Genomic DNA, 13,849 nt, shown 5'->3' with positions numbered 1-13,849 from the left:
TCCATTCTCTCCAATGTCCTTAGAAACAAGAAACTTTCATGAAGTCAACCATCCTTATCGTCAGAGGAACCTTCAACTTATGTGTAATTTTGTTGATATGGTTAAAATTAAGACTGAAAAAGGATTCCATAGTTACAGGGTGAAGTTGAGTCAATCCTTATAATTAGTCAAGATTATTCATTGTGAAGTGTGTGTGTGTGTGTGTGTGTGTGTGTGTGTGTTTTATTTCAGTAACTGGCTTGGAGTGATGTATTTAATATGGCCACTTTGTTTGTGATTATATCTTTAAACTCTTGCTTTGAATCTCTCAGATTGTAACTCCTAATTAGCCATCTTTTCTGTAAATTGGGAGCCTGAACTTACTGTCACATTACTACTAAATTGCCTGTTTGGAAATCCCCTATGTGTACCTTCCAAACAATGAATGATGTCAACCATAAACTAACCTTTCTGCTGTTGTTGCCATTTTATTTTTAGGTGTTATATTTAAGCTTCCTTCTAACACAAGCCAATACAGAGGCTATGAATCTGACGATGTCTCTCTTCCTCCTGTCGTAAAATATACCATCCGCATGAGTCTCAAGACCTCACAGACCACAAGAAACATAAGGGCCAAGATTTGGGCCCCGGGGCCGCATAATTCTCCATCACACAACCAGATCTATGGCCGGGCTTTTGTTTACTTACAGGATAATATTGAAAGAGCAATCATTGAATTGCAGACTGGAAGGAACTCCCAGGAAATAGCAGTCCAGGTCCAAGCAATTCCTTACCCCTGCTACATGAAAGACAAGTAAGTCAGTGCACTTGCAGCCCTTGTTAATAATCCACCGTTTTTCTGAGAAAAGGGAAAATTTTCACCAAACTTTTGTCAAATGCTTGTTTCTGGCACAGCTCTAACGTAGCCGCTCATGGTTACCAACAGGATGGGATCGATTTTACCAAGTGATCCATGTTTTCTTTATCATAACTCAGCTTTCCAAGGACTTTGACTTCAGAATTCAGAGTATTGGGCTCCAGCCTTCAGTGCACGCACAGCTGCATGATTTTCATGTTACCCGCTCTCTGCCAGTCTTACCTTTCCTAGTCAGATGAGGGAGATAAACAAGACAATCTTAAAACCCCTTCCAATTCTCATATTGAATTAAAAACATGTGAATGCATGGTCAATTGTATAGAACATTTTGATGGAACACATCATTGATCAACTCTCTAGATAAATAATGTGCTGCCTAAAACTATGTCATGTACTCTTAGTCCGCTTGCTAGGAATCTTTAAAGTGGTTTTGCTGAATGAACAACAACAAAAAAACACTTAAGTATCATGTTGTTAGACAATTGAATATGAATGTTCAAGAAATCTTCCGGTTGGGTAACACTGAATGGCTCCTCCACTCTGGCCAGAGTGGAAAAAAAATAAAAGGTTGGAGGAATAAGTGTTTTTAAGCTCATTCTCATACACAAAAGCTTGAGGCTGAATATTACTTTAAAGGAATTGTACTCGTTATTCAGCCCAGTTATTGCAATTTATATACAATTCAGATGCTCTGAATGTTTTTTTCTTTCTCTGTATGGATGTATAGCTTTAAAGCTATAGACTCGAAGAGGGTATGTAACGCTTTGTGCAGCTGTGATATAGCAAGCAGACAGGCAAGGACTGTGTCAGTGGGTTGTCAAGGTGAGCTGCTTATTGTGAAGGCCAGAAGGACTTTGCAGCCTGACCCACGTGTGAAACACAAAGGCTTGCAGTAATAGTAAAGACCTGTGGGTTCAATTGGATGAAAACTCTCCTCTATCTTCCTGCTCCCCTTCCTCCCCTTGTAAATCCCAGGTACCTAGATGTTTCTTTTAAGACTAAAAGTGACTATACTTTGCATTCTTTATGGGAGAATGATCATAATGCCTCACACGTACATATAAACTCTGTCGCATACAGAGTTCTTTTGCATATATTAGCTCATTTGTTCCTCCCAAGCAGGTATTATCAGCCATGCTTTCCAGATGAAAAAAATGAAAATTCACAAAGGTTATCTTATGTGTCCCAAGTTGTAGAGCTGGTACCCCACTGGTCCTTAGATTACGAGACCAACACTTTTTTCTTTGTCCTATATCAAATCTAAAATACACAATCACTTAGAAGAATCATTGCAGGGGGTTTGTTATTAATGAACAAGGGCTTTTGCCTAATACTAGAGCCAAACGCAGCATCAGGGTTGGACCTGAACCAAGACAAAATTCATTCAACAAATATCCTTTAAGTGCCTACCCCATGCCAGACAGGTTCCTAGGAACCAAAAAGTTGCATATGGCACCAACCCTCCCTCGCTACGCTCCCACCGAAAAAAAAACACACACACACACAAAAACACCTCATACCTTTGATGGTGTTACAGTTCTGATGCTAAAGTGAGAATGAATGATGGTGATGTCATGTTCCATTAATACTTGTATTTTTCATGGGGAACTTGAAGGTAATTCCTTAGCCTTATAGATTAAAAAGGAAATGGCCTTAGGACCTTTCTCCTGGTAAAAGCCTCAGTGGAGCCCAATATGCAAATCAGATCAATTTAGAGTTTCTCTCATTGAAAACTACTCATTTGCTTAGCTCATAGAAAGACAGCCAAAGTAGGAAGCTATGGTTCTCAAAGTATGGACCAGTGGCATCATATCTTCTGGGAAATTGTTTAAAATCCAAATTCCTTACCCCACCCCAGATATAATAAATTAGGAGCTTATGGGTGAAATCTGTGTTTCAATAAGCCCCCTGGGCAATTCTGATGAGTGTTCAACTTTGAGAAACACTGCATTAGAACCCTCAGCTATCATGGGCAGGTCACTCAGGAATACAGGTGGTCCTGCTGAGGTCTTCCGGTGTGTGACCCTCTAGCTCGCACATTACAAAAAAAGACATTTCTATACTCTTTATGAAAAATCTCCTGAATTCAAGTTCTATGTCTGCATTTTAAGTTGAATGTCTTAAGTTTTATTTTATCTTGTTTTGGAAAATTTAGTTTAATAATCACTATGAGCTTCCAAATAGTAGATAAATACAGTAATTTGGGAAGATACAGATTTTAGCTAGATAAACCAATTATCACCTAATGTTAAGTCTGCCTTTTAGATAAGAATTTGGTTTAGGCAGCAGGGTTTGGGGCCTTGCAATTACATCTATATAATAATTACTTTCCTGGACAAGACATACTCAAACACCCTTTAAACAACATGGCAATTTTATCTAACCCTTTAGAGCTGTTTTTTGTCCTTGCAGCCTTAGAGCAAGAAAATCATGGGTCTACTATTGTCAGCTTCACATTTCATAAATAAAGGAGTAACATTAGCAATTATTCTCAATTTCAAAAATGCAGTATAATTTAAGTGTGAGAAGGAGTGTGTTTTTTATATATTGCTCTCTGTAAGCATGGCATTCATTTTGGTCACTGGATTTTTCTTTTTGTTTGTTTGTTTTTGTTTTTTTGCAGCTTCCTAACCAGTGTCTCTTATTCTCTTCCAATCGTGCTCATGGTTGCCTGGGTTGTATTTATAGCTGCATTTGTAAAAAAGCTTGTTTATGAGAAAGACCTCCGGCTTCATGAGGTATGTTGAGGATCTCTTCTTATTCTGAATAAGTTCTATGTGTATAATTAATTACTATGATTTTCATCATACCTATACAAATTAAAAAGCCTGAGCCATACCTTGTGTTTTAGAAATAGATTGTATGGCGGGCTGCAAGAGGTTAATGAGGGGTAAGGGGGGACCTGTGTAATACTTTCAACAATAAAGATTTTTTAAAAAGAAATATATCTTTGCATCATAAAGGCAGCTGATAAGATAGTATTTTGTTTGCCCCAAAAATTACATAGATGGTATTTTATAAGTGTTTCTGAAAATAAAATATGAATAATTTTGCATAAAATTTAAATACAATTAATGATCCTAAGAGTAATTTTTGCCCAAATAGTCACCTTAGGACTTAAGATCTAACAAAGAAGTTTAAAAAATAACAATAATGCTATTAAAGCAAGAAGATCATTGGCATGGTAATTAAATGAGTCCAAATAATGATATAAATATAGGTATAGATATACAGTTGACCCTTGAATAACATGGGGATTAGAGTCATGGCCCCTGCACAGTTGAAAATCTGCATATAACTTTTGACTCCACCAAAACTTTAGTTGTCCCTTGGTATCCATAGGGGATTGGTTCCAGGACCCCTACAGATACCAAAATCCTCAGATGATCAAGTTTCTTATATAAAACGTCATAGATCAATGCATACAGTCAACCCTCCTCATTCTCAGATTTACAACTATGGACCAAAAATACTGTTTTTGATCCATGGTTTGTTGAATCTGGGGATGTGAAACCCAGACACAGAAACAGACACAGACACACACACAGACACACACACACAGAGATACAGACAGACACAGACAAAGACACACACAAACACACAGACACAAGACAGACACAGATACAGACAGACACAGACACAGACAAAGACACAGACACAGACAGACACAGACACAGACAGACACAAACATAGACACAGACACAGCCAGACACAGACACAGCCAGACACAGACATATGGCTTGTTTCAGCTCTCAAGAAGCAAATTCTCTTTTCAGAATAACTTGTCTCCTTCAATTACCTTCCCCTCTATATCCCACTAACTCATGATTTATAGACTAAGAATTGCATGTTATGTTACTGTTAGGTTAATAATATAACAATGGAAGACAGTAGCTAGGAGGTAAAGCATGATGTCTTCTTCAGCATATTCTGCATCATTATCCCCAAATTCAAAATATATTCCTTCTAGAATTTATGAAAAAGCATTGTGTGATTTTTGGATTGTATTGGAAAAGGAATTATTTCATCTGCTCATCCTGTAATGAGTCCATTCTTACACTCAAGAGTGAAGAGAAAGCAAAAACATTTCAAAACTGGGGCACAATAATTATTGCAAGTCCTGGCTGACAATCCGAGATAATTGAGTAACCTGTTAATCTACTTGTACTTTTCAGACTTACTTTGCTAATGCTGCTAGGCAATTGATTACTTCTCCTTACAAGGTACAAAGCACTGCTTCATACTTGTGTTAGTTCAGTGTCAGGCTTCTAAGGTTGTCCTACAGTTTGAACCTACACTTCTTAGCTTTTCTGTTAAATTCTGGTTGATCCTCAGAGCTGCATTTTTAGAGTTCACTTTCAAGTTGATAAATGAAGAGCTCATCAATTGGGTTGAGCCCCATTGTATGCAGGATTGAGTACAATGGTTTTTTAATTCCTTGGACAATGATTTTGGTTGCAAGTTCCTACCATATATTTTTCTTTCAGGTTCCTGGTACTCAGAAGTGAATCTTCACAGATTAATGGAAACTTTTGAAGTAGAAAACTGTGATAAAACGAAGTTCTTTTCTACTTCAAAATAAATATCTACCTTAAAAATATCACTTGTGGTAGAAATACACAGGAAACATGTGTGTTATATACCTACATACATAATATATACATATGAAACACACATTATATTATTTTATGTTTAAGGATAATAACTTTTAAGCATCTATGTATGTCACCAAAAAATATCAAAGCATGATAAAGAGTCCTTTCTCACTCAAAGACATGAAAGACATTTTTGACAATGAACAAGTGTCTGTTTGGTAGTTCTGTGTCTTCATTTTTCAGTCATCCACTTACTAAATTTAACCAGCTGAACTTGGGGGTCAGTCATATAATTAAAGATCAGTGAACTTGGAATCAGAGGATCAGGCTTTGAACCTTCCAGTTCCTATCCACTTGGGCCTGATCTCTTAAGCTTTATGAAAATTACCAAGACTTCATTCAGCACTGTATTTCCATAATGGAGCTCTCTCACTGCCGGAACATAGGAGGCATTCAATTATCCACATTTTATCACTTCCAGGGTAATGATTTTTTTCTTCACATTTTAAAGCCTCTGAAATTGGGATGCATTTGATAGGGTGTCAATTTATTTGGCAGCGATTTTTCTTTCTTCTTTGCATGTAAAATAATGGCACATTTTAAAATCAGTGGTGTCCTGAATTCAAAGGAATCTGGTCTATTTGTGAGATGAATGGAAGCAGGGGAGGAATGAGTGGAATATTCCCAGTGCCTCCTGCTCAGCCTCCCGCCACTGCCCACAGTTCTAAGCTAACCTCCTTCCTTTTAAAGATAAAAAAGCTGAACCCAGAAAGTGAGAGGTGACTTGCTGAAAATGGTGGAGCTAGTTAATAGTAGATCTGGCTAGAACTCAAGTGTCTTGACTTCCAATCAAATCCTTTCTACATCACAGCTACCTTCCCTCTCACAATGTTATTTTAGTAGCATGGACTCTTAAGGACTTTTGAAGATGATGATAATTTCTTAGGTTACCATAGATTCAGAATTACTTTTGAATGTCATCCTTCGTATATTTAGTTAAATTCTAAAGCTACCCATTCTCTATTTCCTTCTCATTCCAAATTAAATTAGAAAGGTAACACACACACACACACACACACACACACACACACACACACACACACACAATCTTTTTCTTCTGTAATTGTTCTCAAATCTGGGCAAGAAAACCAAGTTAGTTGTTATTTCGATGAAACCATTAATCCTTGACCTCCTTATGGTATAACTCCAGTGAAGTCCTTTAACTTGCTAAAGAAATTAGCCCAAATATTAATGACAAATGAGTTTATTGAAGAGATTAAGACTGTAGTTTAAAAAATATTTCAAAATGTCTTTCAATTGGGTTTTGTTCTGCATTCCTTGCTTTTAAAAATCAAAATATTAAAGGTATATTAAAGCTGCTTTTATAACACATGGAAGAGTCCTATTTCACACATTATATACATATACTAGTATATATATGTTATATATTTGTATTATATATATTCTTCATTTATGGGTTAGTTTGATCTATTTTATTTAATGTAAGTCATTTATGGGAATTTTAGTGCCTATATTCAGTTGGAGTTGCCCTTTCTCAGTTTAGACAGGTAAAGTAAAACATCTATCAGCTGCAGAGAGGTTACCAAGAAGTATGCAAATATTTTTAGTCCTTTGGTGCTTCACTTTAGACAACCTTTTATGCTTTTTGTCATACACTATCCATCCCACTAGGGGAAATTTGGAGCATTTCAAGCAATGATCACAACATCCTGTACATCTTACTAAAAAAGTAATAAAAATATCTATTGATATGAGGATTTTTAAAATTGAGTCAGAAAATATTATTCTTTACAAATTAGTGCTTGGCATACTACTGAACTGAATGAGCAACACATTACTGTCAAGTCAAATATATGAATATTTATGATTTCTTTTCCTGATAGCACTAATGCCAACCCCTGTGCATAAGCTTCATTTATGCAAAATCTTACAGAATCTCTTTCTTCTCATTAATTTCTGCCACAAACTGGGGCAGACTTTGGCCACTGTCCAGAGGGTTTCCCTTGAGCAGCAGGTTATCAGGTGTTGATGCATTGCCCTGGCAGGTTGGGAGGCTTGAGACACGTGACTGCTTCCAAAGCTGGCACCTGACACCTGTCACTTTGAGGAGGAACTAACGACATCCAAGAAAGCATAGCCAACCATTCTCTCTGGGCCATCTTCCATCAGCAAGTTTGGTCTTGTTTATTATAACAAAGTTGGCAGGGAATCTGGATAATTTTTGGATGACTTACATGCTCTCATTGCTCTGACTCTTTATGAATAGCAGCTGTTCTCCTCATGGCATAAAATCCTAAAGTTTAACACTGAAATTTCATGCTAGAATGTTAAGTAGTGAGTATTTTTGAAAGCACCTAACTCGATTTGTTTCGATAAAAGGCAATAGTGAGTCTCCAACTTTTACCAAATCTTGGGAAAAGGAATCTGATCTCGAGTCTCAAAAATTTCAAAATTACAGTGATAAACACCTTTAGTCCTGGTCTCCAGGTTTGCCAAATTATCTTTAACAAGGCTAAGGATGGATAATTTTTTAGATTTATAAATATGTTGCATTGCAGCTATCAACTGTCAGGGAAGGAAAATGTATTTATACTAATGGAGTCAGCTTTATGCCATGTCCTTGATCATGTCATGGATATTTTATACCCACTTTGTGAAGTATATTGACACTGTCTCCTACTGACACACATTGGGGGGTAGATATATTTTGTAGACCACATAAAGTTTGGTGGTGAATATTAGCTTTGGAGTAGCTACATCAGTTCTATAATGCCTCATTTAATTATATTTAAATAGGCAGACACTCACTAAAACAACAACAACAACAAAAAACACATCTTCCATCTTCAAATTACAAATAGCAAGAAAGGCAAATAAAGAGCTAACACATCATAATCATACTTGAATAGGTGAATATCTCTGAAGTGTAGTCATGAAACATGACACAGTAATTTTCTCAAAGGGGTTGGGGTGCAGAGAAATATTTTTTAAATAAAATATGTAAGGATTTTTTCACACCAAAATGTAATTTTGTTTTCAATGATGGGTAAACTTCCACAGTGAAGCTTTGTTCCATGCTGATTTTTTAACTTTGACCCACACTTCCCTTCCTATGGAAACATAGGTTGAGTCTTTACAACCAAGGGTGATAGGGCCTTGGAGGAGAGAGCAGTAGGGAGAAAAGAGTGTGAGGAAAGGGCAAAGTTAAGAGGAAAAGTCAGAGGCTTTTTCTCAGTGGTGATTAGCTTAAGGCCCACAGCTTAAACTGTTGGCAGTCAGGTAGCTGTTTCCATGGTAACAACTGGAGCAGGAGAGTTATCAAAATGTGATAAGTTGCAAAGGCAGAAAGTAAAATTCACTCTCTTGCTTGAGCACATTTCCCATTTTTTTTCCTAGACAAGTTAAGAAGGTGGGGATTGTAAAATTAGTGGAATATTTCTTTGAGGTTCTTTTTTCTGAAATATCAGATTTAGAAGTTTAATGTTAATTATGAATTGTTAAAACTAGAAACCAGAATATCCAGGTTTCTCCAAATACCACATGTCACCAAATTCAAGACAACCAAGGTCCAGGTGAATTTAGGTCCTTCACAATCCTTTTGAGTTAATGCGTAGGCGCATCATGTTGATCTGTTTTTCTATGTTGGTGAAATGCCTTGACTTCTATGAGTATCACTGTGTTATTAAAGAATATCAATGGAGAAAGAGATATAGATTCTCTAAGATACCTGAGTTCATTTGGAGTGTGTGAATGTCTTTTTGGAAAGCAAAGATGACAAACCTGACCTAGGCTGCCAGTGGTTTTAAAGGTGGGGAAGGTGTGGCAAAAGACAGAAAGTCTCCCTTCAAAAATTTTCCATAATTTTAAATTCTTAGGAATAAGGTCTGTTTTATTTCTCCCAGGAACATGAATACTGATTGTTTAGTAAAAAAAAATTTACTTTTATTATATCAGTCCCAACATTGAATTTTACATAAACTATGGTTTTTCAACAGCTGAAAATACTCATGACACATTTTATTTTCATGTTGTAAAATTCTTCAGGGGATACCATACATTTTGATGGTCTACTCTAAAGTAATTTAATCTGGAGACATCAGTTAGATACCAGGTGAACAATCGAATTGTAAACACACACACAAATTATTTCATTATTTTGGGGCCCTCTGAGAACATACTAAGATGGGCTAGAACAAATGGTCATATTACTTTCACAGAACAAACATGGACACATACTTGACTTATGAAAATCATTAAGATGCCCACCTAGTTCACATATGTGCAGTGTCTCTTGGGCATTTTTGCGTGGTACAGAAAAATTGTTGTTTGAGAACTTATCAGCTTCAGCAGCAGCTAACACTTTTTCCTTTTTACAGTACATGAAGATGATGGGTGTGAACTCCTCCAGTCATTTTTTTGCCTGGCTGATCGAGAGCGTCGGGTTTTTGCTGGTTACAATTGCCATCCTCATCGTTATCCTCAAGTTTGGCAATATTCTTCCTAAAACCAATGGGTTCATTCTGTTCCTGTATTTTTCGGACTATAGCTTGTCAGTTATTGCCATGAGCTATCTCATCAGTGTCTTTTTTAACAACACCAACATCGCCGCTCTGATTGGAAGCCTCATATACATCATTGCCTTTTTCCCGTTTATTGTTCTGGTCACAGTTGACGATGAGTTGAGCTATGTAGTGAAAGTATTCATGGTGAGTCAACTGTCACATGGAATGGCCAGTGTATGAGAAAAAGAGATCCTTTTGGGGTTTTGTATTTAGACTTTCAAACTGAAAATACAGTTATGTAAATTTAAAAGTTTAGTGATTGCAAAATAAGCTTAACTGTCCTGGTAGTTTTTTTTTCTACATCATTGTATACCCTACAAGCACAAGACTATGAAGAAGAAACACTTCTCCCACAGTTTCTAAAACCAAAAATTGATGCTGTTAAGAAATAGTCCCTGAAGAAAGAACAGTTAAATGTAATCTGTCAAATTTTAAAGATCATCAAGATTTCTTACTTTAAGGCCGCTATTACTAGAATTATTCTCTCATATGAATGATTTTGATGTTTTCATGACATACAATATAACTTACAGGCATAAAAATAAATGCACTAACAGCATATAATCAATTTTGATTTTTTTTGCTTTTTAAATCAGAAGTACTAGATTAATTTAAGAATTTTAGTGAAAGTATTAAGATTATGACATTTGGAAAGCAGAAGTAAACCTCTTTATTGACTAAGAAGTTTCCACAAAGAAATAGAAAGTGATAAATAACTTTCATTTAACTTTTACTACTTTAGGTTTAAACAAAATTTAAAATTTTAATTTGTTGCAATAATAAGTATTCAATCAATTGATATTTTAGTATATTTTCTCATATCACTTCTATTACCTGAAATCTATTTATGAAGTAAAAACAGCATTGGGCTCCTAATATTTCATTTGACTTTAGTCTTAATATTGCATTACTTTGTACTTATTTTTAAAAATTCTGAGCAACATTTAATGAGTTTAGATCTATATTTTTGATTTCTAACAAGTCTTTTCCAAGTTACAATTTTCTTGATTTTATTTTCTGCTATTCCCTCTTCTTTTCTCTCAGAGTTGTGGCAGGCTTGGTAAGGGACCTCTGTATTTTTAAATAGGATTTTAATCTACATATGTCCAAAGTTTTAAGTGCGTTAAGATCCCTTTGGTGAAATGCATGAAATCTGTGAGAACTATCATTGCTGTTTGTTCTCTTCACAGAGCCTTCTGTCGCCAACGGCATTCAGTTATGCAAGTCAATACATTGCACGATATGAGGAGCAGGGCATTGGTAGGCTCACTTTCTTTAAAAGTGGATTTTATCTTTCACAACTGCAATATGTCTCACCCAAGAATACATATATGTGTTCACTTTGCAGGTCTTCAGTGGGAAAATATGTACAGTTCTCCTGTTCAGGATGACACCACCTCCTTTGGCTGGCTGTGCTGTCTAATTCTAGCTGACTCTTTCATTTACTTCCTTATTGCTTGGTATGTCAGGAATGTTTTCCCAGGTATGAACATATTAATCAGCTACTACATATTTTCTAATATTTTCTTTACCATGTATAATCTCCAAAAATAAATAGTTAAATTCCAAAATTAACCAGAATTTTTCTAAGATGAGAGAATGTACTCGGGAGTTCCTTCTCTGGTGTTTCTTTATAGGATGGAGTGAATTAAGAAGCATGAAATTCAGTCTTTCCAAATGGGAGTGTAAGGCAAAAGCCAAGTCTCTTAATTCTAAGGAGAATTTACCCAATTCTAATGGAAAATGACTAGTTGGGTTTTCCCCTTCTAGCTTTCAAGTAGTCATCATTTCTAACTTGCTTAGGAGTTTTTCCATTAAGCTTTGTTTATACTGGTACTTTTTTTGTAAATGAATAAAAGAGTATTTTTCTATTTATATAAAATTTGTATAAAAGGCAAATATGTAGATAGAAATAAGGTCAGTGGTTACCTGGGACTTGACTGGGAGCAGGGATTATCTGCAAATGGGCATAAGAGAAGCTTTTGAAGTTATAGAAATGTTCTAATATATGAATTGTGGTGACAGTTACACAACTTTATAAATTTACTAAACATCTGACTCTACTTATAATGAGTAAATTTTATAATATATAATCATACCCCAATGAAGCTGTTCAAAAAAAAAAAGGAGAAAAGAAAAGCTATCTTTTTACTTTACTTTTTAAAAAAATATTTTTATTGATTTCAGACAGGAAGGGAGAGGGAGAGATAGAAACATCAATGATGAGAGAAAATCATCGATCTCTACCTTTTGCATCCATAGCCCGGGCATGTGCCCCAGTCAGGAATTGAATCGTGATCTCCTGGTTCAGAGGTCGATGCTCAACCACTGAGCTACACAGGCCGGCTACTTAACTTTGAAAACCGAGACCACTCTTTAGTTTTATATAGTATCAAAAAAGAAACTGTATCCTGAACCATATATAGTAATATGTTGTTTAGCTTCTGATTTTTAATGTTGACAATTAATAGTTATTTTTTCTAATATATTTTTATTACAGGTACATATGGCATGGCAGCCCCGTGGTATTTCCCAATCCTTCCTTCCTATTGGAAGGAGCGATTTGGATGCGCAGAGGTGAAGCATGAGAAGAGCAATGGCCTTATGTTTACTAATATCATGATGCAGAACACCAACCCATCTGCCAGCAAGACAAGTAGGTCAACACCATATATTATTAGGAGAGAAGTGATATAAAACTTACATGACTAGTGATTTCAATTATGCTTTCTTAAATTACACTTTTTATCATGGATGAATATATCCACATGTATGTGTTTGGACTCTTATGGAGATTAAATTGTGGCTCCTTAGCTCAGTTGGTTAGCATATGGCACTAATTAGTCCAATATTGCAGATCCCTTTGTGGTCCAGTTAGACTCACACAGAGAAAAATTTTGTTCCTTGGACACAGTCTGCACCCCTCACTCCAGCCATCTGTCACTACTCACAGGGAGTAACCGAGTAACAGGTATGGATAGTTTAGCACAACCCATTGCCAACACTGGACAAACAGAATAAAACTCCTGTCTTCCTGACATTGGATGAGTAGTGTCATTTTTTTAAAGTAAGGATGACCCGTATAAGTGGTCCTTTTGTGATGCCTGAAAGAGATGCAAAGAGTAGTTAATGAACTGGTTTCTGTAAACCACAGATCGGAGCTAATGAGATAGCCTTGTCACTGTAAAATCACAGCTTGCAGACATTTATTTAATAAGTTTGGTATCATCTATCCAAACAAACCTTTGACTTGTTTTTTTCAATATTTGAAAATAAGGCAGAATTCAGCATAATGACACTGTTTCGTGGGACTGCATTTTCTGACAGAAGGGCCATATAAACCTTAGAGAATGGGGTCCCACACTCTTACTCATTCTTTAACCAAGAGAGGAGTCTAAACACTATAACAGATCATTTGTTTCCAGAATTATTTTTTATGTAGAGGGTTATAATTTAATTAAGAAAAGTCTAATTTGTGGTTTCTTTCTTAGCGAGCTTACAACACTTCTCTTGATTTCTCTCTAGGTCCTGAATACATGTTTCCTTCCAACATTGAGCCTGAACCTAAAGATCTCACAGTCGGAGTTGCCCTGCATGGAGTCACAAAGACCTATGGCTCGAAAATTGCTGTTGATAACCTCAATCTGAACTTTTATGAAGGGCACATCACTTCATTGCTAGGACCCAACGGAGCAGGGAAAACGACTACCATGTAGGTTATTCTTTAACACTTATTGTCACAGGAGCATGTTATTTAATATTTTCTTACCTCTTTCATAAAATGGAAAGCCATTATAGCTCCCAGACGGATTAAG

At 36.0% G+C, this 13,849-nt stretch overlaps 1 protein-coding gene across 1 annotated transcript in view; it reads left to right on the top strand.

The window, feature by feature from the left end:
* Positions 1 to 13,849, top strand: part of ABCA12 (ATP-binding cassette, sub-family A (ABC1), member 12) — a 169,772-nt gene that overhangs the window by 111,460 nt on the left and 44,463 nt on the right. Inside the window, exons 22-28 of the mRNA XM_005882288.2 lie at positions 478 to 793; positions 3,480 to 3,594; positions 9,849 to 10,178; positions 11,225 to 11,294; positions 11,383 to 11,517; positions 12,535 to 12,681; positions 13,560 to 13,746. Coding sequence (XP_005882350.1) covers positions 478 to 793; positions 3,480 to 3,594; positions 9,849 to 10,178; positions 11,225 to 11,294; positions 11,383 to 11,517; positions 12,535 to 12,681; positions 13,560 to 13,746 — 1,300 coding nt within the window. The remainder of the gene's footprint in view (positions 1 to 477; positions 794 to 3,479; positions 3,595 to 9,848; positions 10,179 to 11,224; positions 11,295 to 11,382; positions 11,518 to 12,534; positions 12,682 to 13,559; positions 13,747 to 13,849) is intronic.

This window comes from Myotis brandtii, unplaced genomic scaffold, assembly GCF_000412655.1.
Source record: "Myotis brandtii unplaced genomic scaffold, ASM41265v1 scaffold702, whole genome shotgun sequence".
In the NCBI taxonomy this organism is placed as follows: Eukaryota; Metazoa; Chordata; class Mammalia; order Chiroptera; family Vespertilionidae; genus Myotis; species Myotis brandtii.
The sequence above is the reverse complement of the archived record's forward strand: the minus strand, read 5'-3'. Positions and strand labels throughout refer to the sequence as shown.